This window comes from Tribolium castaneum, chromosome 3 (assembly GCF_031307605.1).
Source record: "Tribolium castaneum strain GA2 chromosome 3, icTriCast1.1, whole genome shotgun sequence".
Lineage (NCBI taxonomy): Eukaryota > Metazoa > Arthropoda > Insecta > Coleoptera > Tenebrionidae > Tribolium > Tribolium castaneum.
The window spans coordinates 11,008,137-11,030,436 of record NC_087396.1 but is presented as its reverse complement, the minus strand read 5'-3'; the positions used below and the strand labels follow the sequence as shown (position 1 = coordinate 11,030,436).

The window sequence follows — 22,300 nt, the reverse complement described above, 5'->3', positions numbered from 1 at the left end:
CAATCATTAAGCTGCTTATCTATTAGTTTTAATTAGATTCAAAATAAAATTACTCTGATTAAAGCAGACAAACAAAGCACCTTGTTATTGCAGAAGAATTAAAAAAGCTTTAGTAACTGCAAGACTGCAGTTCTCAAAGCTCCTCATTATATTTCATCATTTCATCTGTTTAATTTATCATATTTCTGAATTTTAACTTTAGTTGCTGTAAAAAGGTAATTATTGCAAGTCTTTCATCTCTTTGTAAGTGTTCGTTCTTGAATCCCTGACCCGCATAAAATAGTAAAAAAATCGATAACTTGTGTTAGAAAAGCTAGATGAAATCCATCAACCATAAGAAAATTAACATTCAGATGAAGTATATAAAGATGACGGAATTATCCTGACCTGACCTTTTAAAAAATGCCAGAAGCTGATATCCTGCCAGACATGCGATTTCTCATTAAATGCATGAAAAAGCTCAGAACCTGAAAACGATGCAAAAATAGGAAAACTAACAAGTTTTTTGCTTTTAGAGAGCAACAAAGCTGAAAGCTTGATAATCTGAAATTGAGCGATTCAAGGGCGATTTATTCTTATCCTCGACAGCTATTCAAACAGCAGAAATTATTGTCAAACGTAAAAGCTCTCAAGTTCAAGGAGCATATTTTTAGATCCAACCTCCGTGCAACAAAGCCGAGACGGTGACGTCTCTTAATTAAACCCACAATAACTAAAGTACAAAAAATGCAACACAAAGTATCAATTTCAAATCGTTTGCTTTAATTGCGACAATTGTAATAGTCGAAGCGAAAATCATTATCGCGAGCTTAAAAGCTTCCTCATTCAACATGGCCACCCACGCCGTGATCCTGGCCGATCCTGGCCGAAGGCAGCCGAGGTCAGGACATATAACTGAAATTTCTGTATGGATCCAGACTGCAGTAGCGTGCCGTAACAGTCACCCTTAAGACACTTCAAGGGTTGTGAGTGCTGACGTATTTTTTAATTCGGGGGTGCACTGTTTTTACATTAAACAAGTCTTCGCTTTGTAAATCTAGGGGTAAGTAAATTAAACCACACTTATCAGAAAAACGAACGCGTCTCTTGAACGGTGCACATTTTTCTCGTCCTCTTTGTCCGCGTTTTCCACATTTTTCCTTGCTTTTAAGTAGCTAATAATAGAGCTGTCGGACGCGTTTAAAAAAGGGGTGTCAGGAATACGTTTTCAGCCCAAGTGTAAAATTTATTAATGGGGCTATTTACTCGGCACAGGAAATTCAATGAATGACGTAAATGGAAGGGGTAGGTTTTCGGCTAAATTTTTCTTCGTCAAGCTTGGCGCCATATTTCATAAAATACTTCCGCGTTTTTAACATGACCCCATAATTTTTCATATAAAAGTAATATTACAAGCTACTTTTTACACTGTTTATTGTGGAAACCAGTCTAGGAGCCTTTTCGTCTAAACAAAACACGTTCTCTGTTGTTACTTAGAACTAATTATTAGTTTGGAGCTTAAATGGATAAAGTTCGTAACAATAATTTTGTGAAGGATTGTTTTGCAAATAGTCTTCACCACAATTGTATGAAACTTTATTTCGTGTAAGTACAATAACGAGGGCTTTACGCGACGCTTGTGCAAACTAATTAAACTTTTTTATTGTGTTTAACAATGGCAAATACATCCCTTTTCAGCAGTGCAAATGGAAGTTAATGAAATAATAAAAAACAGAATTGAAATTAAAAAATAAAGTCTAAAACCGCACATTTTTAGTAACACTTCCTCAAAAATTGGTATTTTGGCCCAAATCAAAACAGAAATAATAGGTATGTCCATATTTAATAAAAAAAGAATGTTTTATAAGACATTTTTTCATAAAAGCTTTATTTAAGCTTTGTTTAGAAAAAAAAATAAATTTGAATCCATTCGTTTATATTTTTTGTTAAATAAAAATTGTATTTTTCAATTAAAATCTATCGCTCACAAAAACCACCTCACATTTGCAATTTTGGTAGTGAAATGGACAAAAGACCGATATCTGCACTTTAACTTAAAGTACAAGAACAGAAAGCTCTATGTAATAATAAATAATTCGAGGTATTTATTAGAAGCATTTGCTTCCTATAGTAGAAACAGTGCCAAATTAGAGAAAATAAATAACAATAAAAAAATAACACCATTTAAAAATTTACAATTTATTTATATTAAAAAAATACATAATTGTGTTTCAGGATGAAAACAGTCCCAATCAATAAAATACAAATGCAGCAAATTAATTTTATTTGTTTTAATTCAACTCAAATTTATAAATTTTCACCTGGGTTTAGCTACATTTTGCAAAAAAACTGATTTTTTTGTAAAAAAAGTTTTCAAACGTCCAAAAAATATCGATAATTTTGTAGTTGTTTTATCTATTTTTGACAAAATTTCAGTAAGTTTTCGTAGTTTTGTTATTGGCTGAAAAGTGTGTTGAAATGCATATAGTACTCGTATGAAATAAAATATGTAGCCAGTGTATTTCTCTCCTAACTTTAGGAAGTTGTCGGTCGGATTTCAGTAACACACAAAAACTGCATTTTGATAAAAAAATTCAACATATTTTTTTTTAGTTTAAATCTAATATTTTGTTAGCTATGTATAATTTTATTATTTTAATGCGAAAAAGCGTTCTTTTATTTTAACTCTTAATTAACTAATTAAATAATTTAAAATATTGTTCACCAGATACTCAGCTACAGAAATGTGATACATTTGGGTACACATGCAAGCCTTTCGTAACTCTAGCAAACTTATTTCTCATTATGCGAGTAAATTAATTTTCCACAGTATCCATTTTCAGACGAAACACAATTGGATGCGACGTGAAGGGTGGATGAATTAACATTTTAGATAAATTTCGTTTATAATTAAAACACTGACGTAATAAACCATTCAAATCTTCACCGTGTCGTTCACCTTTTATGAAAATTGCCTCATGTAAATAACTCTAGTTTTGTTGTTTTCAGACTAAAAATGCGTGCTCTCATCATACTATTTACGGCTTGCCTTTTGGGACATAAAGCACATGCATGGGGAGGTCTTTTTAATAGATTTTCGCCCGAAATGCTCGCAAACATGGGATACGGGGGACATGGAGGTTTTATACAGGTCAGCAGCCATTCGATCTCAACCAAATCCTTGAATATTTAAATTTTATCACTCGTCCAAAACTCACTTATTTTCCCACCCGCACCACGGAAGTAAATAATACGGAAATGCGGTTTCAGCGAACGGGCGACGAAGACAAGGGAATTTTGGAAGAGTACACCAACGAAGGCGAGGAGGAGCCCTGCTATGGGAAACCGTGCACTGCCAACGAGCACTGCTGCCCCGGCTCTGTTTGTGTCGACGTAGATGGAGGTAATATCATTGAATTACCCCGTTTCTTTTATACCTTAATAATGTTACAACAGCGAGGACAGCCCGATAAATCTTGAAAAAAACGTAAATGTGTAGGGCTACTTGCAAGAATAGGAAGGAAAGGAAGGAAAATTGCTTGAGTGATGACGGACGGCAAGTTCCGAAATTGTCTCTTTTGTTGGCACTCTCGCTGTCAACACAAGCAACTTTCTGATAAAAAATCTGACGGAGCTTTTATTCGATTTGGATCGCACAAAGTTTCCCAAAAGCGAAAAAGTTATTTTTCCAAACAAAGTTCCTGCAATCGAAGGAAATAATGCCCGTCTGCTTTATCAAGTAAAAAAAGAATTTCAAGTTATTTTAAGTAAATTGTTGAACCCCCTATTATTATAATAACTATTACGCGCCTCTAGGCCTCGGCTGCCCAAGATAACTAGCATATTAAAGTTATTAAACCGTTTACGATTCCCGAATAATTACCGCATTTTTGAACATCTTGTAGTTTTTAAATGATAACTTTAAAAACTATTACTTTAGCAAAAATAATAATAATAGTTAGTGAACTAAATAACGAAAGAACAAAACAATTTACGAATTTTTTTATTCATCAGTATAATGCGAAGTGTACATACTGTAGCTTCAACGTTATTTTTTAACTTGCACATTAAAAATTCATGCCCACTTAAGTCTGTCAAAAAGGTCGTAAGAAAAATAAAATTGGTTTCTCACTTCGGAAGAAGTGCTTATTGACAAAAAACATCAAACGTTTAGAAGCAATAAGTGTTTTGATTTGCTCTAAGCCCAGTTAATGGCTCTTTTATTGTACATATTCGTGAAAAGATTAAACGCGAAAACTTTGGTGTAGATAAATAAAGCGTGGGTTTATCATTTCCAGTCGACACCAGTTCGTAATTCTAAATTAGCTCTTTGAGATATAGAATTCCTTTAATGTAATTCAGCCAACTTGTTGCAGTAGTCGGATCGTGTTTATTTGCTTACGGGCGCAGAGTTGGTGAGTTGTGCCGAAGAGACAGCGATTGCGAGTCGGGCTTGGTGTGTGCGGAAGCAGAGCCAGGTGTTTCGACCCGTGTTTGCAGACCCCCTGTCCACCAAGACAAGCAGTACTCCGAACCCTGCAACATGTCGAGCGAGTGCGACATCTCCCGCGGGTTGTGTTGCCAGTTGCAGAGACGCCACCGACAGGCCCCCCGGAAGGTGAGCACAATCCTCCGGGATGGAACTGGGTCGCGACCCAATTCCGGCATTGGGTCGATAAAAATGAGGGGGTATTTTCGCAGGTTTGCTCGTACTTCAAGGACCCGCTGGTGTGCATAGGCCCCGTGGCCTCCGACCAGATCAAAAGCAACATCCAGCACACGGCCGGGGAGAAGAGGCTCACAGGACTGGCCGGTTTTAAGAGACCTATGCACTAAATTTGTAACAAATCATGTACATTTGATCGTTACTTTGGAAGTTACGTCGTACGGTTACATCGATTAGGTTTTTTTGTTGTACACTACTACGGTTTTATTGATTTGAGGAATTCTAGTGTATTAGTTCGAGCCCTCCAATAGAAGCGTACAACGTAAGTTCTTGAGCGCATTAACATCCGTAAGCGTATTGATTTCAATTTTACATATTGGCTGAGGTATTTATAGTGTTTAAGGTGTTTTCAATCAAATTTTAAATCTGGCCTAGATTTAGTATTGAGATGATAAAAAATACATATCGTAGTACTTATATAGTTGTAAGGGAGATTTTACTGATTGTGCTTCTCGTAGAACGCACAAGAGTTATATTTTACAGAATAATATTTCAGAACTTTTAACCGTCTAACTGTGATGATTTATTATTATTTGCGCCAGGAAACCTTGCGCGATTAATTACTTAAGTTGTGAATAATGGCAGAAAACAAATAGCAGCAGTGCTAAATTAATCGCGGACAAGGATTTCAAATACTGCTTCACATGTTTGAGCGCAAACTTCTCGATGGAACGAGATTGATACATATCATAATATACATATCATATAGTTATATTGATGTTATATTACTTTACTGTGAAACATATACGAGATATTAAATAAATGTCTACAGCAAACATCTTTTATTTACCCCATATAACAAATGCAAGAGAACTCCTCAAAAATTTCTCTGCACAATAGTCATATTTCAACTTTATGGACAGCGATTTCCAAGGGAAATTTCGTGCGATATTTAAGATCGTATTCTTAAACCGCTTCGAATAGTCTTGTGTAGGGAAAATATCGAATGTTTTTTATCCGCTCAAGAGATAATCTCAAATTAGAAATTGAATGACACATTAATAACAGAAACAAAAGTAATTTCAAAATTTTCAAAACAATTTTATCTTTAATAAAATGAGCCATTTAGAAAAAAAATGCCGAAATCAGGAAGACCGCCATTTTTTTTAGGATAGGTAGAACAAAAAACTTCATCGGAAGACGAGAAAGAATTGCAGAAAATCCTGAGCTGAAAATTATTCCTAGGATCGTTTATCAACGACAATTACCTAGTTAAAGTAGGTAAAACAGTCTGGTATAAGTCCAACCATGGTTTCATATAGATAGTCTTACCAAGCAGTTTAAAAGTTGAAAAATATTATTTAGCGACAAAACTAAATATTCTTTTTTTTATTCTTACAAGACTGGTTACCTAAGAAGACGTCCGATAAGCAGAAAATTACATTTTCCAATAAATCCACCAACAATAAAGCACCGAGATGGGGGAGTGAGACCATTCGACCATTGCATGTCATAAACAAGACTATGGAACAATTGGTGCACAGAAACATACTCCCAAACATATGTTGCTCTATACTGAATAGGAGAGCTTTGTAGTTTGTCTTTCAATAGGACAATGATCCCAAACCGATCTTGCCTTGTTCAGGATTATCCATTATTATCACGATACTGAACAAAAATATTGGCTAAATATTTTGTTCTTTTACTGTTCCAAAATACCATTTAGTAACTAAATACTGTTCAGTTATTAGAATTCTTTCTTTAAACCGGTCATTTATTCTACGGAGTCGGGTGACAGGTCAGGAAATTTGATCCCTATTTGTGCGGTATTGAAAAATATCGGTTTTATCAGTTTTTATCATTAATATAAAAATTAGAGACAAAACGTTTGCACAATATTTATTATTAAAATTAAATTATTTGTTCAATATTTTATTAAACGAAAATTGGGGAATACGGGGGGTGGTTTCAAATTACGTTAAAAAATGCGTTAATTTAAAAAAATTAAACACCAATTTTAAGAAAAAATATTTATTTATCAAGTCATTGTATAATTTACAGCGTCTGAACGCAGGTGTAGCAAAAAGTCAGTTATCAAAAAATGTACACCTTGCAGGAAAGTTTAGAACACAGCATGGATATCAAAAATTAATCCTAAATAGACAACATGTTGTCAGCTGACTGCCCACCTAGCTCTAGTGGCAGAATGGATAATTAGGGCAAGACCTGGCGTCCACGCCAGCCGGAACCTGGGCCGGCACTCCAGCAGGAAGGCCGTGATTGTAAGCAGGAGCAGGATTGTATGCTGGTGCTGGATTGTAGCCTCCATTGTAGCCACCGTTGTAGCCTCCGTGTTGCCCTAGACATAAATCAGTGAATTATATTACACAGTTTTGAACCAATCGTACCATTATTCCCATAAGCCCCAGACTCAGCGAGCCCCTCGCCGTGGTAGTCCCCATCTCCGATATACTCTCCGCGGTCCAAAGCACTCTGGAGTCCCGGATTGTACTGTGGGACAGGTGCGGGGTTGTACCCGTTGTATTGAGGAGCAGGATTGTAGTGATTATACTGGGGAACGGGGTTGTAAGGGGCGGGGGCATTGGGGTTGGCCGCCACGGCGGGGTTCGCGCAATTGGGGAAGTTGGGGCACGCTTGGGGGCTCACTCCCGCGGGATATTGGTGGGCTGGGACGCCTCCAGCCAGGGGACCATTCCACACCCCGCAGACGGCCGCGATCGAGCAGGCCAGAACGGTCTGCAATTTAACTGATTTTAGTTGGGAATGGGGTAGTCCTGGTCACAGCACACTGGCACTTTCACTGGTTAATCCATTTGGGCACTTTTGGGGCGGCCCCCGAATTTGTGGGGGTGTAACTTACCAGTTTTACAAACATGTTGCTATTTTGTAGAATATGAACTGAACAAAGAGGTAAATGTGCTCTATTTATATAAGTACCACACCTTATCCACCCGTTGCATAGAAAATGTAACAGTATATATTTTTAATACCGATCCCACACGTAAGTGGAATAAAATATCGAAGTAATGCAATGATAGGGTACAATCCTTGCTTTAATGAGCGTGTGGTAAGTTCAAAACTTTGTTCCTTCGCTTTCTGTCACCATGTGTCCAAGGTTCTTTGCTTCATTGCCATGGTAAATATTCAAGCATTAAGCAAAAAAATTGTTGGTATTGGATAAAAAGTTGAAATACCTCTATTAGGTGAGGCTTTCCTTATTCTGTCTCATAATGAGACTGTGACCTTACCGGCGAAACAAAGCATTTTTCAAGAACGCACGATTGTTTCAGCACTCGCCTTTCCCATCTAATGACATCACGCCCAATAAAAGCTCGAAATTTTTTTCTAATTTTTATTAAATTAAATTAATTTAGACTATAATACAGAGGATTTACAAAAATATAGTAAATTAATGCAACAACATGTTGTCAGCTGGCAGTCTAGCTTGTCTTTCTTAAATTAGTGGCAGAAAGGATAGTTCGGACAAGAGCGGGCGTCAACTCCTGCGGGAATCTGAGCGGGCTGGCCGACACCTGCGGGCAGCTGGTGATGAGCCTGCGGCTGGGGGGCGTAGGCGGCGGGGTTGTAGGCAGGAGCCGCGTTGTAAGCTTGGGCTTGTCCTGAATCATAAATTACAACCTGTTCCCACCATAACTCTCACTTATTATACCTTGGTATCCTGGAGCGAGGGCTTCAGCGAGACCTTCACCGTGGTAGTCACCGTCCCCGATGTATTCCCCGCGGTCCAAAGCGTTCTGCACCTCGGGGGTGTACTGGGGGCGGGCGGGGGCGGCGTTGTACTGCTGGGGGGCGAATTGTGGGGCGGGCTGGTACTGTTGAGGGGTGTATTGAGGGGCGGGTTGGTACTGCTGGGGAGCGTATTGAGGAGCTGGTTGGTACTGCTGAGGGGTGTATTGAGGAGCGGCGTTGTATTGGGAGACGGGGGCTTGGTTCACGGCGACGGAGGGGTTGGCGCAGTTGGGGTAGTTGGGGCAAGCCTGGGGGCTCACTCCGGCGGGGAACTGGGCGGCGGGAACGCCCCCAGCCAGGGGGCCGCTGTACACCGCGGCGGAGACAGCCAAAGAGCAAGCTAATACGGCCTGAAATTTTCAGTCACTATCACTGGTCACTGGTCACTGGGCTACTTACCAGTTTTACAAACATGTTGGTAATTTGCTGTTCGAATTTACAATGACAATCAGCCGAAATCTGCTCTATTTATAGCGGTACCACACCCTACCCATGGGATAACCATGAACTTACGAGATGGGACATTAACAATGGCCCACCACCACCTTGAGCATGTTTGAGGAATTTCTGCAATCGTTTGCGTTTTTGACACGAATTAGGTAAGTGGAGAAATTGAAATCGGGGCATATTTTAACAAATTAAGCAACCGCGCCTTGAAAATATTTAATTGAGGATGCCCTTTCAAAAGCGTGCATCAGTAAAACAGGCGCGTCTCCGCATCGGCCACTTCAGGCCTTTTGACTCAAAGGGACTGCACCCACCGGTGACCTTTGCGACGAGTATTGAATTTAGAATTGACCTCAAGTGTAGCCTCCAGTACGTGTAATTAAAGATTGATTTGAATTATGCTAAATAGACTTTGGTGATTAGTCCGAAAACTTTATTGAAATGTAACAATCACTGAAGAATTATAACGACATAATGATGGAAATAATCATTCAAAATATGCGGAACTCAAACTGGATTTTCATTACAGCTTCCTATTTTTTGTTCCTTATTTTCCGTTAGGTAACTTATGCATAGACGGTGACTTCTCGAAACGGTTATGGGTGCAATGAAAATGATTTGCATTTTTTCAAAATAAAAGTCGTTTTACTTTTTATTTTTGTCCTTGATTGATTACGGTGACCATATAAATGAGTACTTTTAAGTTCAGAAATGTGACTTTCCTGACAAACTCGTTCGAACCTACTTATTGTAAAGAAAAGAATTTGAATTTGCACATTCTTTGTGTAAATTTTAAACTAGATTTCTGGGTGACTGCATCTGACATCAGATGCTAAATTGATAAACTTTTCAAAAATGTAACAGCAATTCCGACAAGGACAGTGCCACAATAATAAGATTTTACCTAATAAAAAATTTAATGGGAATGATATGATTAAAATCATATTTTATGAGTTAATAACAGTCAAAATATTAATAATATATCGATATTACGTCCTGTAATAAATAACCAGAAATTGGATTTGGGAACAAACCAAATATAGTTGCTGACATCTCAAGGAATACTTAAAACATTACAGATCTCAAAATTAATATCAGTACACCCAAATCAAATAAATTAAATCTTTTCTACGTTTCAAATGCTATCTAATTAATTTACAGTTAAGTAATTAACATAAAATTATGATATGCAAAATTTGTGCATGAATATTGAAATTTTAAATCGTTGCACCTACAAGCAGCTTGTGCGAAATATTTATTTTTAAAACAATGTTTTCTTCTTGTTATCCAAATTTGCATACAATGTGTGACAAATTGCTTACAAACTATTACACCGATTTACAGATACGTTTTTAAATTTTATGAACGTAAGATTTTATAAGATTTTGCTATTTTAGGTTGCAAAACTGCATTCCTATTTTTTTGTGCAAACAATAGCTTGTGTTATCGTTGGTATATCTGACCGCAAATTCAAATATAATATTTTAATCTTTCGCAATTTAGTTATCTTGTCGATCTGTCAATTTTCTGCATGGGTAATTATATTTTAATTGCATATTTTAAATTAATTTAATGCTACAATTTGAAAAGAATTATTAAAATTTTGTGTTTATAAAATGTTTTGTTGGTAATACGCATAATTAACTATTTACGTAATGTTTGTAAGTTATAAAATGTGCTTCATGACCTCCCTTTTATTAACTTGTGCACTATGTAATGTGGGTACAATGGGATCAACCTTACTGATTGCAAAGATGATAAATGTATGTATGCAAAGCACTTGTGCATAGCTCAGTAAGAATAGGGCAAAAAAACTTGTAAAGCAGAGGAAACAAGCATGCGAATAGACGTTAATAATTAAATGAAATTTTAATGTAAATCAAACTATTATATTAATTCTAGTATTCTAGCAATCTATCAGTTCACATTGTCATAATTTCAAAAGAGTTCTGTAGGAAAAACGTGTAGGTACAACTGACTGAATTAGACAAAAATGTGAAATTGTCTCTTTACAAATTACTTACGAAATTAAATTCACCGTTAGTAATTATAACAGGTTTTGCCTCATTATTTAAAAATATTTTATATAATATGTGTGATTTTATGCCGAAATTTGAAACATTCAGAAGTCGTTAATGTGTCGTTAGAATTTGTGAAAGAATTTATTTTGCAAAATAAAAAGTTTCTAAAACGTTTCACTTTTCGAACATTTTAATCTCGCTTATTTCTCTCAGTAGAGTATTTTGTAGAAATTTTATTTCTTTTTTTCCATAATGCTCTCTTCTACGTATAATATTGATTTTTTCTAAATATAGCTTTCTCTTCAAAGCACTTTAAAACTTAATAACCGCTCTCACAATTTCTTAATAGAATATTGTTTATAGAACCATCATCTTAACACCGCTTAATCACTAATAACAGCAATCTAAAATCAGATATTATGTTGCAATAAACGCTATAAACATACATAAATATTAAGAAATTTGTCAGAATATGTTAAATTTTATTGGTATAGCAGCTACTTAACATTGATAGAAACACAAATTCTGATAAATTATTATTGCCGATAACTTAATGACAGTATCTAGTTTCAGGTGTTCCTTGTTAGTGGTATCTCTAAACCATAAAATTCTGAATCCATTAATCATTCATCAATTAGCTCTAAATTATCCTAATTGAGATAAATAGTACATTCTGTCCACTTTTTACAAATTATTATTTTTGGACGGTGCTAAATCAATCAGATAATATTCAAATTAAAGTAAATCTTTTCGACTGCAATAATAACCTGTGCAATTTGCTACCGGTTAATTGGAAAAGCATAAGTACGACCCTGAACTGTCTCCGCTGATTGTACTATTAGATCAACTATGGGCGTAGGAATTTAACGTACTTTTTAAAATCACTTTTACTTCTGTTAATTTAATTTAAAACAACTTAATACCGGATCAAAACAATTTCAAACAACCCATAAATCATTCCGGCTTTTGTAAACTAATTGTGGGCAGTCGTAGCACAGGTGCCCCGTTCAAGAGCAAAGTCAATGACGTGCTTCTGGGCAAAATTACCAAAATTCGGTAATTTCTAACGCAAGATTGATAATATCTTAATTTGCACCGGTCGCAAATTAACATTGTAAACAAAATAAAAAAGTTAAGGGCTTGGCCCAGCTCTGATAATGGCCAAATCTTTATAATTAAAAATCCTGACCCTGAAATACTTTCTACATTATAACAAGTTTTTTTCCCACATATTTTATCCGCCAGTCCATACAATATAAGTAAAATTCCAGACAAAAGGCGCCTTCATTAGGAGTTACTCCTTCTGAGTGGGCTCCTGCCAAACAAGGCTAACCAAACCGATTTCCTACCGATATTGCAGCAAGAATAATTTACAACACTCGCAAAGTGCAACAGTCAGTGACTTTCTTCGACTGCAGGGCCGCGAAAAGGACACCGACATTGCCTTTTCTTTTATTTGTCTTTCAAATTTTGTTCTCTGTTATGGCGATTGTTACGTTTTATTATCCGGTTAAACTTGACTCCGCTTTTAAAGCCACTGCCGGCTGTAATGATTTTATCATGTCATAATGAGAATCTGTTTGCTGACATTTGATCGCGAATTTTATACGTGCGTATGCATTTTACATAAATATCTCACACACCTGTTTAATAGGGCGTGCGAAGGGATGGGCGCAAACGACCACAAATTAAAATTTAAACCGCATAATAAAGCAAACTCCTGCACACGGCGATTCCAAAGGAAGAAAATTACATAACAGGTTCATAGATATACAAATTTATGCACCTTTTAATTTGTTGATCTCGTTTTTATCAAACTGCAATCTGCATCGATAAGGCGGGTCGAATTTTATTTTTCTATTTTTATTACTCATTTTCCCGCACCTTTGTTTTATTAAATATAAAATTATAGTTTATTTTTATTATAGTTTATTTAATTTGCCAGTTAAATTTTCAATTTTAGTTTTAAATAAATTATTTACCACAATTTGTAGCATTGTCAAAATCTTGAATAATATACATACATTACCATGTGTATAAGGTGCGAAATGTTACACCCTGCCTGAAATGTATATTTTTGAATAATCCAGTAGATCCAGTACTTACCTGATTAAAGCTAGTTAAGTAATTTATTTTTTATTTTGCTCGTATTTGGTTCAAGATGCAAATATTTATAAATACTTACGTTAGCGCTCTCCTCATTAAAAATAGCTGTTTTAAAAGAAATAAAAATAAGAAACCAATATTTTATTGAGTAGAAATAAAAAAGCACTCAGAGACATTAAAAAGGTGGGACAGAAAGGTTTCATATGTGGAGCACCGTTTGAATTATGCAGGCGCCTCCTCCTTCGTGGGAAAACGATCACATTCTAAGCGTTTCCTCCAGCTCTGATTGAAATATCAAGGTCATAAGACCATGGCTTACTTCGACGCGGCAATTGCTACTATACACAGGAAATTTAATTTGCATAATAGCGCACATGACATACCGATTCTTCCCTAAAATAGACCGCTACCAATTTTACCCAATTAACCTGTCCAATTAAGCATCGATCTGACATTGTTTTTGGAGAACTTTGCCTTGGTTTCGATTCAGTTAATCTAATTATCGAAAATAACTATATTTACACGCTTAATGTAAATTATTGTAAATGATTAGCATTGCAATCAGCAACGAGACGTCAGTCCAAGACTCGAGCGGTTCGCGTAATTATTCAAAATTATGCGACACTTATCTTTATTCAGCAGATCGCTTCAGGTTCGTTTTTTCAGGTGTACATTGCACTTTACGATACTTTCATAAGACATTTCAGCTCGTTCACGTGGCTGATCATGAATTCAGTACATATATTGTTCACCTTGTAGGTATCTTTATGATGGATTTAATTACTTTGAAAATGTGGTTTAGTCACATCATTTCGACATTTCGAGCGCTTCCGGATGTCCATGAAACGAACGCCAAAGAAGCTAAACCATTTTTTGCATAAATTTAATTAAATCGGTGATATTTCAAAATTGTCGCGGTTGCATCAATCCAAATTCCAGAATTCAAAGTGAGCGCCGTGGTGTATTGTTGGTGGCCTGTTTTATCATTGCATTCAACTGGTATCGTTTGACAGTTATTCAGTGTATGCAAATCAAACATGGTAAGTTATTTCACTTAAAATAATAAATTTCGCTGTGAAACAGCGTATTGGTGGTGTAAGTCATTAACGAGCACTTTGCTTTATTGCAGGCAAACTACACAGAGGACCAGATGGCCGGTAAGTAAAGAGAAGTGCAAAACTAGGCTATGTAGCCCCGCCTTACATTCTTCCTCACACATATCACGGTCTTATTTGTACAGTTTCGCTCTATTTCCCCAACAGTTTTTTCAAATAAACTCATTTTTACCATGTGCACTCACTTCCATTTAATTTTCAACCCCAGTAAACATGCAAATAACGCACAAAACCAAAAAATAGTAGGGCATGAACCAGCCCCCAACACCGATGATTCATACTGCCAATTTCATCCTTATATGGTACTGTTTTGAAAGTGACCACGATTTCATCAAACCCATTTAGTAAAACGCAGATGTTCATCAGCAGTCTCCGCATTAACCCACAATGTACCTTTACGAACCCCCCAGTAAACTAACCCTAACTTCAGTCGAAGGTAATTAGTGGTGAGCTTGGCAAAGCTAAATTTGTGCCTATTTTAGAGTTCCAAGAGGCCTTCCAACTGTTCGACAACAGGGGCGATGGCAAAATCCACGTGTCGCAAATCGGGGACGCGCTAAGGGCCTTGGGGCAAAACCCCACAGAGTCCGACGTGAAAAAATACACCCATCAACATAAGCCCGACGAGAGGGTTTCTTTCGAAGTTTTCTTGCCCATCTACCAACAGATTTCTAAGTCAAGGAGCGCCGACACGGCTGATGATTTTATTGAGGGGCTTCGCCACTTCGATAAGGACGGAAATGGGTACATTAGTTCAGCGGAGTTGCGACACCTGCTTACCACCCTTGGGGAGAAACTGACTGATGACGAGGTTGAGCAGCTGCTGCAAGGGCAAGAGGATTCACAGGGAAATGTTAACTATGAAGAGTTTGTTAAGTTGATTATGTCCGGATAATCGGTTGGAGTCCAGGGTAGATCTTTTGGGGTGCATTTAAACTAATTTATTTATAGCCATATTTTAACTTTGATGACTTTTCTGTTTTATAGTGCCTTCATTCCAATTTTATTATAGTATAGAGGCATTTTATTAGTCATTGTACTTATAGGTCCAATATTTGTAATAATTTACCCATTTTTCACTGAGGTTGTTAAGAGCATGTGAGTTCATAATAACCAATAAAAGTATATAATACACATAATTGTTTTATTTTTATCCGTACCTGATTGAAACAATGCATTTTATCCCAATTTGGAGTGGAAAAATATTGCGCAATAACCCAATAAGCAATTTTGCTAACCTATTTCATGTGAGGTGAATTTCTGTAACTGGTCAGTTGTAAGTGCTTAAATCAAAGTATTAAATAACTATTGTGTAATAAGGGATTAATAACGGATTTATTTAAATACGTTTCGTACAAGTGAGGTTAGGAGTTTGAAGTAAAATTGGCAAAATCAGCCTGCAGTCCCTCGGCGTTATCTCAAATTTGCAAAAACAAATGCTCACCTTGAAGCGCGTCTTTGCCGCTTTTTTTCGAATTTTTCTGCCTTTTTGCGGAAGATGCCGGTAGCTGTGCGCCAGATGCTAAGAATTGGCGCCAAAGAAGTGCTAGCGGGCCGAATTCGCGCCTTTTTCGTCAAACCGTCTCGTGCTTTCGTCCACTCAACAACCCCTCAAGAATCCGAAGAAAAGAAAATGCCTACATCTAGTCTTGTCTTGAAATACACCAAAGTGGTCCCCGAGGCCTACCCTCCGACCAAAGGTTCAGTTAAAGCCGCCGGTTATGATCTGAAGAGTGCTTTCGACTGCGTGGTCCCAGCCCGAGGTAAGGCCCTCGTGGACACCGGCATCAAAATCCAGCTCCCGGAAGGGTGCTACGGACGGATCGCCCCTAGGTCGGGTCTAGCAGTCAAGAATTTCATCGATGTTGGCGGTAAGTTGGTTTTTTTAGTTGAGGGCGTGATAACGATGCGAAATTTAGCCGGGGTCGTGGATGAGGACTACAGGGGGGTCCTCAAGGTGGTCCTATTCAACCATTCAGATACTGCCTTTGAAGTCAAGAGTGGCGACCGCATTGCACAGCTAATTTGTGAGCGGATCTATTACCCCGATATCGAGGAAGTTCAAGTAAGTTTTTTGGCAGAAAAAACGTTTTCTTAGATTAAATTACAGGAACTCAGTGAAACGGCCCGTGGAGAAGGCGGATTTGGCTCTACCGGTACCAATTAATTTTAGAAGTATTGTTCGAAACTCAAGCTTTTCTGTGTTAAATATGTGTTCCTGGTTATGTTTCAATAAATCGTTTTACCCCTTTCTTTCATAATTTGTGTTTTTTTGTCTTTTGAGACTTAACCTCTACCAGTCATCAGTTCTTAAATACTGATTTATTAAATGGAAAAAATCAAGGACAGTATTGAGGAATAAGGAATTAAGCTTTCCGTTTTAGAGGACTGCAGTGGTACAGTTTAATTTATTAATTCTGGTTGATTTGCGTTAGAATTTCAAAAATTTGAAAATTTTTCCGATAATGTAGGTAATTTTCTTACCGACACCGGTTGTCGGAAAAATGGCGAATGAAGTGCAGTTGGCCCAAACGGCTTTGCCGGAGGGAGATACAATTTTTGGGAAAATATTACGTAAAGAAATCCCTTGCAATTTTATTTACGAAGACAACTTGGTAGGTGTCAGCTACTGTTGGATTTTTTGAGGTAAAAATGCCATTTTAGTGCGTTGCATTTGACGACATAAACCCGCAAGCCCCCGTCCATTTCTTGGTGATTCCGCGCAAGCCTATCCCTCAGCTGTCCAAGGCTGAAGACAACGATGGACCTCTTCTAGGACACTTGCTAATCGTCGCTCGGAAAATCGCCCAAAAACGGAATTTGAAAAATGGTTTTCGTATTGTGATCAATGACGGCCCAATTGGGGCCCAGTCTGTGTATCATATTCACGTGCACGTTTTGTCCGGCAGACAGCTCCAATGGCCCCCTGGCTAACTCTCAGTGGCTTTAATTCAGTTTTAATTAGCTTGTAATTTACATGTATGTGCTGGTTTTGTGTTTGGGAGAAATAAAACCAAGACTTAGTAAATTAACGGCTATATATTTTTCGTCAAGTAAAATGCATATAATTTGGTAATTGCCAGATACAAACTATACTTATGCAATAAACGAAATAATATAGTACAAATATGAGCTTATAACATCAATTGTGATTCACAAGATGGATCAGCTAAAAAACTTGTAACAAACACTACAAAATAAAACCTAAACATCACGGTATGTGACATCGAATTCACACGAAAACAACTCCATCAATACAGCTTAAAAACAACTGTTGTTACTGCTGCAAATGCACAACATAATTAATTGCAAAAATTTCAGCAGCACCAATTTTGTTCCTTTATTTATGCTGTGACCTGTATACTTTGTACTTAAACCAATTTAATACTTGCAATCATTTCAAGGTCCACAACATGGTTAAACAATTGAATTACAGGGTATGGTCACGTACAAAAAATGTCTCCACAAGGAGCATTGTTCTCAATATCGTGACTATCAGATTTTTATTTTAATGCTTCAAGTGGGAACACTTGCTGGATGTGACTGGATACAAGGCCCGCCTTGTATGTCCTCATTTACAACAAATAATCCTGGGTCAGTTTATTGATCAACACAGTTCTAATCTTAGAAATAAATTTCTGGAACAACTTCAAGTTTAGCGCACAATGAACTGACAAACAATTACCAAAGCAAATACCATAATTAGATAAAATATTTACGTATTAACTGGATGGGATTAAAACAGTTATTCTAGCATTCAGTCTTTTATAATACATAAAAAAGTTGTTTCAGAGGTGTCCAAAAGCCAAAAGTACACACCTGGGGAGCCCAATAAATTGCTCTCAAGCTTGATGTGGAAGAAGCAGTGGCGTAACATAGGAACTTTGCTAATAAATTGGAATAGCAAAATGTTTTTTTTTTCAATTTTGACTGTATAGAACCTTAAGCAAATCTCACTTTCCCACTCAATTAAACGTCATGTTCGGTTTTTCGAAGCTAAATGCGACAAATGAACGAATAATAAAAAAAAGAACGCATGATAGTTCAAAATTAAAAAATGTAGGGTCTAATGAAATATTATAACTTAATAAAGTACAGTAAATTTACTGTATGTTAGCACCTGGACCGGTCAGGGCCACGGAAGTGCCAGGTGGGCACTTTTAGCTTTTGCCTGACTACGCCAAAATTGAAATTGTGTCCTGTAAAGTGTAATATATTTGCAACACTAACAACACCAACAGTTTAAAACTCAGCAATATAAAATAAATCTCTCTAAATGTAAAATAAAACTTTTTGTAAAGCTAAATAGTAACTATATGTAAAAAAATCGCCACACTTTTTTATATCACCCAAAACGTAATTTGATTTGCAACAATTTTTCCCAATGAAAATAATAGCTGAGTTACGACTGAAAACCGGACCGCATTTGACACTCCTTTCACTCAGTACTTTACGACATTGAACTGCATGGTAACCGAGGTGAGCCCATTTGGGTTAGTACACGATCTAACCACTGAAGAGGTCCATTCAAGTGAAGCTCAATCCAACACGGTGTTGACGTCACTGTTTGTCGCCTACGAGGTGATCAATTAACACAAGCGACTGATCGATTGGTTTCCTACCTATACTCCGCCCCCCAACCCTTAACAAACGACATCCTTATCGTACACATCCTGGTCAATTGATAAACAGCTTCAAAACCCTGGCTCACGGACTGTGACAAAAGAGCTGCGAATTCTTGGTTGTTGAAAATTTTTAAATTGCATCCTGGTGGAATTTTACACACGGTGGCTGGATGCCACCCATACCGTTGATTACAATTTGGTGACTGCACAAAAATACTCGAGTCGCTCAAACATTCAGCAAAAACTTCGCCACCTTTAAAAATTGCATTTTTACACCGAAAATCAACACTTATCGCCTCAATTACCTATATAATAAAGTCTTACACCCTTTCCTATGTGCCGCCGGGTTTGCTCGACGACGGTGTTCCGATTTACGTTAGATAACAGCCCCAGACAAAATCTAAACAATTCGAATTACCAAAAAATATATTTTCATTAAATTAAACACCTTTCCGAATTGCTCGGATCTGTGAACCCATCCACTGTGATTGAAGGTTGGCTAGCGTGAAACGTTTCCCCTACTCGTGTGTTCAGCTCGTAGTAGCTGATACTGCACCAAAAAGCGGGTTCACAGTAAAGTACAGGCTGCGCGTCCACGGGAGGACTAGGCGTTATCCTGGACATGCTCATGTTATCGTTAGGATCAATCGGATCACCATCTTCGGACATATAACCAGGTGGAGGAGTTTCAGTAGGTGGGGCAGCATTGTGGGGAGATTCCATATTTGCAGGAGCGCCATTCGGGCAAATACCAACCGCATCCATGTAACCCCCAGAATGTTGCATATGCAAACTGAAATTGCCCACCAAATTAAAAGTTTCAGCAAAAGAGGGAAAAAATACCCTAGACTATTTGGATTGTGAGGAAATGACGTGTTTTCGGGCACAGACGTGCTGAGGTCTTCCAGCGAATGCGGAAACAAGTTGTTTTCGTCGCTGAGTGGATGGCGGGGGACTAAAATGGCTGGGAGGGCTGTTGAGGAAATAAAATCAATTTTTAATAGACTAAATTGAATCGCTTCAATTTATGAATAAATGTGCCAATAAACACCCAAAAACATTAATAAAACCTGTTTCTCTTCCTTATTTTTTCAGACCGGATGTTACAAAATAATCGAATTTGCATAATTCCGTGTTGCTGATTAGTGAAATGAAATAAAAACAAACATACATGACATGTCAAGGTTAAGCGATAACTTATTAAAAATTACAAAATTACTTCATCTAAAAATGCAATTCTTTATAATTACAATGACGGTAAAAGTTTAACAAAAATAAGAATGGTAAAGAAATCAGAATCCGAGTGAAACGTTTTCAACATAACAGCATACAAAGAGCTCCATTTTTAAAAAAAAATACGGTCGATGGTGGTTTTTGGTGCAATTTTTAGCTAAGAATTTAAATATAAAATTTAATAGGCTATTGTTATGTAGAAAATCGTGATAAGTTCCAAAATATACATTACGTAGTCCCAAACCGTTCAAATGCCTAAATCAATAATTCAAATGCTTAATTCATTTAGGTTTACGAACTGTATTTTACGATTTCCACCATATTTTTACTTTTACAAACTTTTTACAAACGGTGCAACCTCTAAAACATCTTTACAAATAAGCACATGCAATGTCTCTACATTATTTTTAACAGACTTGCTAACGTAGATAGTACGGATTTTTTTTCGTAACATAAATAGTTCAAGCAAAAACGCTTGGTTCCATACTTTTGTCAGACGCTATATCATGTATTCGTAAAGCAAAACCATATCCTGTTGCAGTGCTCAAATTGCTAAAGAAAAAAAACATACTTGCTGTAAAAAGTTAAACACTTTGTACAAAAAGATACAGTGAAATTAATAATAAATGTGTGTTTATGTAGAAAAGTTTTAACATAATTATCAAGCGAATTTATTTAAAATAAAAAATATACTGAAAAATATCGAATTGTTAAACAAAATTAAAAGTTTCCAGTCAAAATATAAGCACATTTTAATTTTAATAAGCACATCTAGCTGCTAATCGCTGATAAAACGAAGTCATAACACGACTTTAATAAATGCCAAATTATAGTAATTATTACTACTTATTTATACTCTATCTTTGGTAAAAGAATACAAATGCAAACGTAGTTCAACATTTCCACCTAGAAAGCTGTTTTAAGAAATAAGATACTGTTAACTTATCTACCTGTTGCGCATATACATAAATTAATTATTGTTTCGAAATTATACATAAAATCTAAACAGTCTTTTGAATAAATATTTAATTATTTGAAGGATTTATTACGAATTTATGGAACTGCCGGGTTTCTACAAGCTTGTTTTCTCTTCAAATTTGAAACTGTTAAGTGCATTAGTTTTTGTAAATCTGGAAAACTCTGGACATAACATAAATAATACCTGGGCTTTCAATTCTAGTATAGTGGTATGGATTGACACAGACTTCCTCCTTTTTTAAATTGTACGCGTATTCGCAGTTTTCGAGAGGTCTGAGTTCATGGTGCGATTGCAGCTCAGGCCATCTCCACAGCCGGCAGTAAATAACGTGGGGCAAACCCTTCCTCTGTTGCTGGACGTTGCCTAATTCAGCAGCCGGCCGAACTCTACAAATGATCAATAAATCAGCGCCAATGATGCAAGTTAAAAATAATAAAAGTAATTTCAACTGCTATGTGCGCGAGATTTGAGCGAATTATGAGGGACAGGAAGCTGGAATTAAAATTGCGCAATTTGGGCAACAGTGGTGTGAGAACGGGCCCAACCAGCACATTTTGCAGACATTTAGGGTAGGTCGCAAGCCAGACGTGGTGCGGTGAGGGGATCTAAACAAATCCATAATACCTATGACCTTAAACTTGGTGCATGAGCAGACTGCGAGGCCCAAAACTCACCTAGGAATTGTGACGCATTTCGTATTATGATTCTGTGACGAAATCGCTCGTTCTAGCTCCTCCAAAGCGCCCGATTTTTTCAGTTTCTTGACTAAACTCTTGACGGCCTTCTCACACCATCTGTCATCGGCGTCAGTGCCTTTTTTCCATCCCAGTAATCGCTTTACGACGGGCGGCGTGAACGACGGGAGCATCCCACTCATCACCATCAAACAACCACGAGTTACAAAAATTCACGCACACGGATATCACCAATTTTCACAGAGAAAACTTGCCAAAAATTTTACAAAAATTATTGCTTTACCACTGCCATATTGTTCTTTGACAGGCGGACGATGATTGTCGCTCCACGCGAAATAAGCACAGCCTCATTTGCGTCATCTGTCTTCTTTCCCCACATTTAAAAACTAACAAAAAAGGACGCACGTGTGTTGTGTTAACAATTTTTACGCATGCGCGCACACAAAACTATTCCAAACCAGTGGCGTCGCGAAAACGTGGTCCAAGACACTGTTTACATTCCTCGAATATTGCCTTAAAGACAAGGTTTTAAACCCAATAGCAACAGTTCAGTGACAAAAAGACAGTTTTTTTATATTCTTCCTAATCTAAAAATCATTTCTTTATTGAACCTATTATTTATAATCAAGATAAAATTACGAATTCGAATCTTTCAAAACTTAA

General features: G+C 36.9%; 7 protein-coding genes across 9 annotated transcripts; 4 read left to right on the top strand and 3 right to left on the bottom strand.

Annotated features, from left to right (window-relative positions):
* The first annotated feature begins 887 nt into the window (after positions 1 to 887).
* Positions 888 to 5,481, top strand: spab (space blanket). Of its 2 annotated transcripts, none has more exons than XM_008198153.3 (5): positions 888 to 1,042; positions 2,989 to 3,130; positions 3,250 to 3,382; positions 4,359 to 4,597; positions 4,681 to 5,481. In XM_008198153.3, the coding sequence occupies exons 2-5, from the start codon at positions 2,996 to 2,998 to the stop codon at positions 4,813 to 4,815; spliced, it is 642 nt and encodes a 213-aa protein (XP_008196375.1). In that variant the 5' UTR covers positions 888 to 1,042; positions 2,989 to 2,995; the 3' UTR covers positions 4,816 to 5,481. The 2 variants fall into 2 exon arrangements, with proteins under 2 accessions (XP_008196375.1, XP_008196374.1); XM_008198152.3 differs by having other exon boundaries at positions 4,356 to 4,597.
* A 1,179-nt stretch (positions 5,482 to 6,660) lies between these two features.
* LOC662582 (uncharacterized) lies at positions 6,661 to 7,683 on the bottom strand. Its single transcript, XM_971335.4, has 3 exons — positions 7,527 to 7,683; positions 7,054 to 7,402; positions 6,661 to 7,004 (listed from the first exon to the last, which is right to left on the bottom strand). The coding sequence occupies exons 1-3, from the start codon at positions 7,539 to 7,541 to the stop codon at positions 6,841 to 6,843; spliced, it is 528 nt and encodes a 175-aa protein (XP_976428.1). The 5' UTR covers positions 7,542 to 7,683; the 3' UTR covers positions 6,661 to 6,840.
* A 387-nt stretch (positions 7,684 to 8,070) lies between these two features.
* LOC107397398 (vitelline membrane protein Vm26Ab-like) lies at positions 8,071 to 8,969 on the bottom strand. The gene is made up of 3 exons (XM_971333.5): positions 8,816 to 8,969; positions 8,337 to 8,766; positions 8,071 to 8,286 (listed from the first exon to the last, which is right to left on the bottom strand). The coding sequence occupies exons 1-3, from the start codon at positions 8,828 to 8,830 to the stop codon at positions 8,126 to 8,128; spliced, it is 606 nt and encodes a 201-aa protein (XP_976426.1). The 5' UTR covers positions 8,831 to 8,969; the 3' UTR covers positions 8,071 to 8,125.
* Positions 8,970 to 13,897: 4,928 nt separating this feature from the next.
* Mlc-c (Myosin light chain cytoplasmic) lies at positions 13,898 to 15,244 on the top strand. 2 transcript variants are annotated; one of them, XM_968641.4, is made up of 3 exons: positions 13,898 to 14,030; positions 14,120 to 14,147; positions 14,588 to 15,244. In XM_968641.4, the coding sequence occupies exons 1-3, from the start codon at positions 14,028 to 14,030 to the stop codon at positions 14,998 to 15,000; spliced, it is 444 nt and encodes a 147-aa protein (XP_973734.1). In that variant the 5' UTR covers positions 13,898 to 14,027; the 3' UTR covers positions 15,001 to 15,244. The 2 variants fall into 2 exon arrangements, with proteins under 2 accessions (XP_973734.1, XP_008196372.1); XM_008198150.3 differs by lacking the exon at positions 13,898 to 14,030 and adding an exon at positions 14,451 to 14,541 and having other exon boundaries at positions 14,132 to 14,147.
* A 128-nt stretch (positions 15,245 to 15,372) lies between these two features.
* dUTPase (Deoxyuridine triphosphatase) lies at positions 15,373 to 16,366 on the top strand. The gene is made up of 3 exons (XM_968608.4): positions 15,373 to 15,976; positions 16,025 to 16,170; positions 16,216 to 16,366. Exons 1-3 carry the CDS (start codon positions 15,604 to 15,606, stop codon positions 16,270 to 16,272), a joined length of 576 nt encoding a protein of 191 aa, XP_973701.1. The 5' UTR covers positions 15,373 to 15,603; the 3' UTR covers positions 16,273 to 16,366.
* Positions 16,367 to 16,559: 193 nt separating this feature from the next.
* HINT1 (histidine triad nucleotide binding protein 1) lies at positions 16,560 to 17,137 on the top strand. The gene is made up of 2 exons (XM_968576.4): positions 16,560 to 16,720; positions 16,770 to 17,137. The coding sequence occupies exons 1-2, from the start codon at positions 16,610 to 16,612 to the stop codon at positions 17,037 to 17,039; spliced, it is 381 nt and encodes a 126-aa protein (XP_973669.1). The 5' UTR covers positions 16,560 to 16,609; the 3' UTR covers positions 17,040 to 17,137.
* Smox (Smad on X) lies at positions 17,126 to 22,027 on the bottom strand. The gene is made up of 7 exons (XM_008198148.3): positions 21,617 to 22,027; positions 21,126 to 21,328; positions 19,574 to 19,703; positions 19,179 to 19,523; positions 19,036 to 19,130; positions 18,728 to 18,983; positions 17,126 to 18,679 (listed from the first exon to the last, which is right to left on the bottom strand). Exons 1-7 carry the CDS (start codon positions 21,823 to 21,825, stop codon positions 18,556 to 18,558), a joined length of 1,362 nt encoding a protein of 453 aa, XP_008196370.1. The 5' UTR covers positions 21,826 to 22,027; the 3' UTR covers positions 17,126 to 18,555.
* Positions 22,028 to 22,300: the final 273 nt, after the last annotated feature.

Coding starts and splice junctions, on each gene's coding strand:
- spab (XM_008198152.3), top strand. CDS start 2,996: ATGCGTGCTCTCATCATACTATTTACGGCTTGCCTTTTGGGACATAAA. Junction 3,131..3,249: donor GACATGGAGGTTTTATACAG/GTCAGCAGCCAT, acceptor ATGCGGTTTCAG/CGAACGGGCGACGAAGACAA. Junction 4,598..4,680: donor ACCGACAGGCCCCCCGGAAG/GTGAGCACAATC, acceptor GTATTTTCGCAG/GTTTGCTCGTACTTCAAGGA.
- LOC662582 (XM_971335.4), bottom strand. Junction 7,005..7,053: donor TGGGGCTTATGGGAATAATG/GTACGATTGGTT, acceptor ATTTATGTCTAG/GGCAACACGGAGGCTACAAC.
- LOC107397398 (XM_971333.5), bottom strand. Junction 8,287..8,336: donor CCTCGCTCCAGGATACCAAG/GTATAATAAGTG, acceptor TTTATGATTCAG/GACAAGCCCAAGCTTACAAC.
- Mlc-c (XM_008198150.3), top strand. CDS start 14,493: ATGTACCTTTACGAACCCCCCAGTAAACTAACCCTAACTTCAGTCGAA. Junction 14,542..14,587: donor AACCCTAACTTCAGTCGAAG/GTAATTAGTGGT, acceptor TGCCTATTTTAG/AGTTCCAAGAGGCCTTCCAA.
- dUTPase (XM_968608.4), top strand. CDS start 15,604: ATGCCGGTAGCTGTGCGCCAGATGCTAAGAATTGGCGCCAAAGAAGTG. Junction 15,977..16,024: donor GAATTTCATCGATGTTGGCG/GTAAGTTGGTTT, acceptor TGCGAAATTTAG/CCGGGGTCGTGGATGAGGAC. Junction 16,171..16,215: donor CCGATATCGAGGAAGTTCAA/GTAAGTTTTTTG, acceptor ATTAAATTACAG/GAACTCAGTGAAACGGCCCG.
- HINT1 (XM_968576.4), top strand. CDS start 16,610: ATGGCGAATGAAGTGCAGTTGGCCCAAACGGCTTTGCCGGAGGGAGAT. Junction 16,721..16,769: donor TTATTTACGAAGACAACTTG/GTAGGTGTCAGC, acceptor ATGCCATTTTAG/TGCGTTGCATTTGACGACAT.
- Smox (XM_008198148.3), bottom strand. CDS start 21,825: ATGGTGATGAGTGGGATGCTCCCGTCGTTCACGCCGCCCGTCGTAAAG. Junction 18,984..19,035: donor TGTAAGACTTTATTATATAG/GTAATTGAGGCG, acceptor CAATTTTTAAAG/GTGGCGAAGTTTTTGCTGAA. Junction 18,680..18,727: donor GGTTGGGGGGCGGAGTATAG/GTAGGAAACCAA, acceptor ATCACCTCGTAG/GCGACAAACAGTGACGTCAA.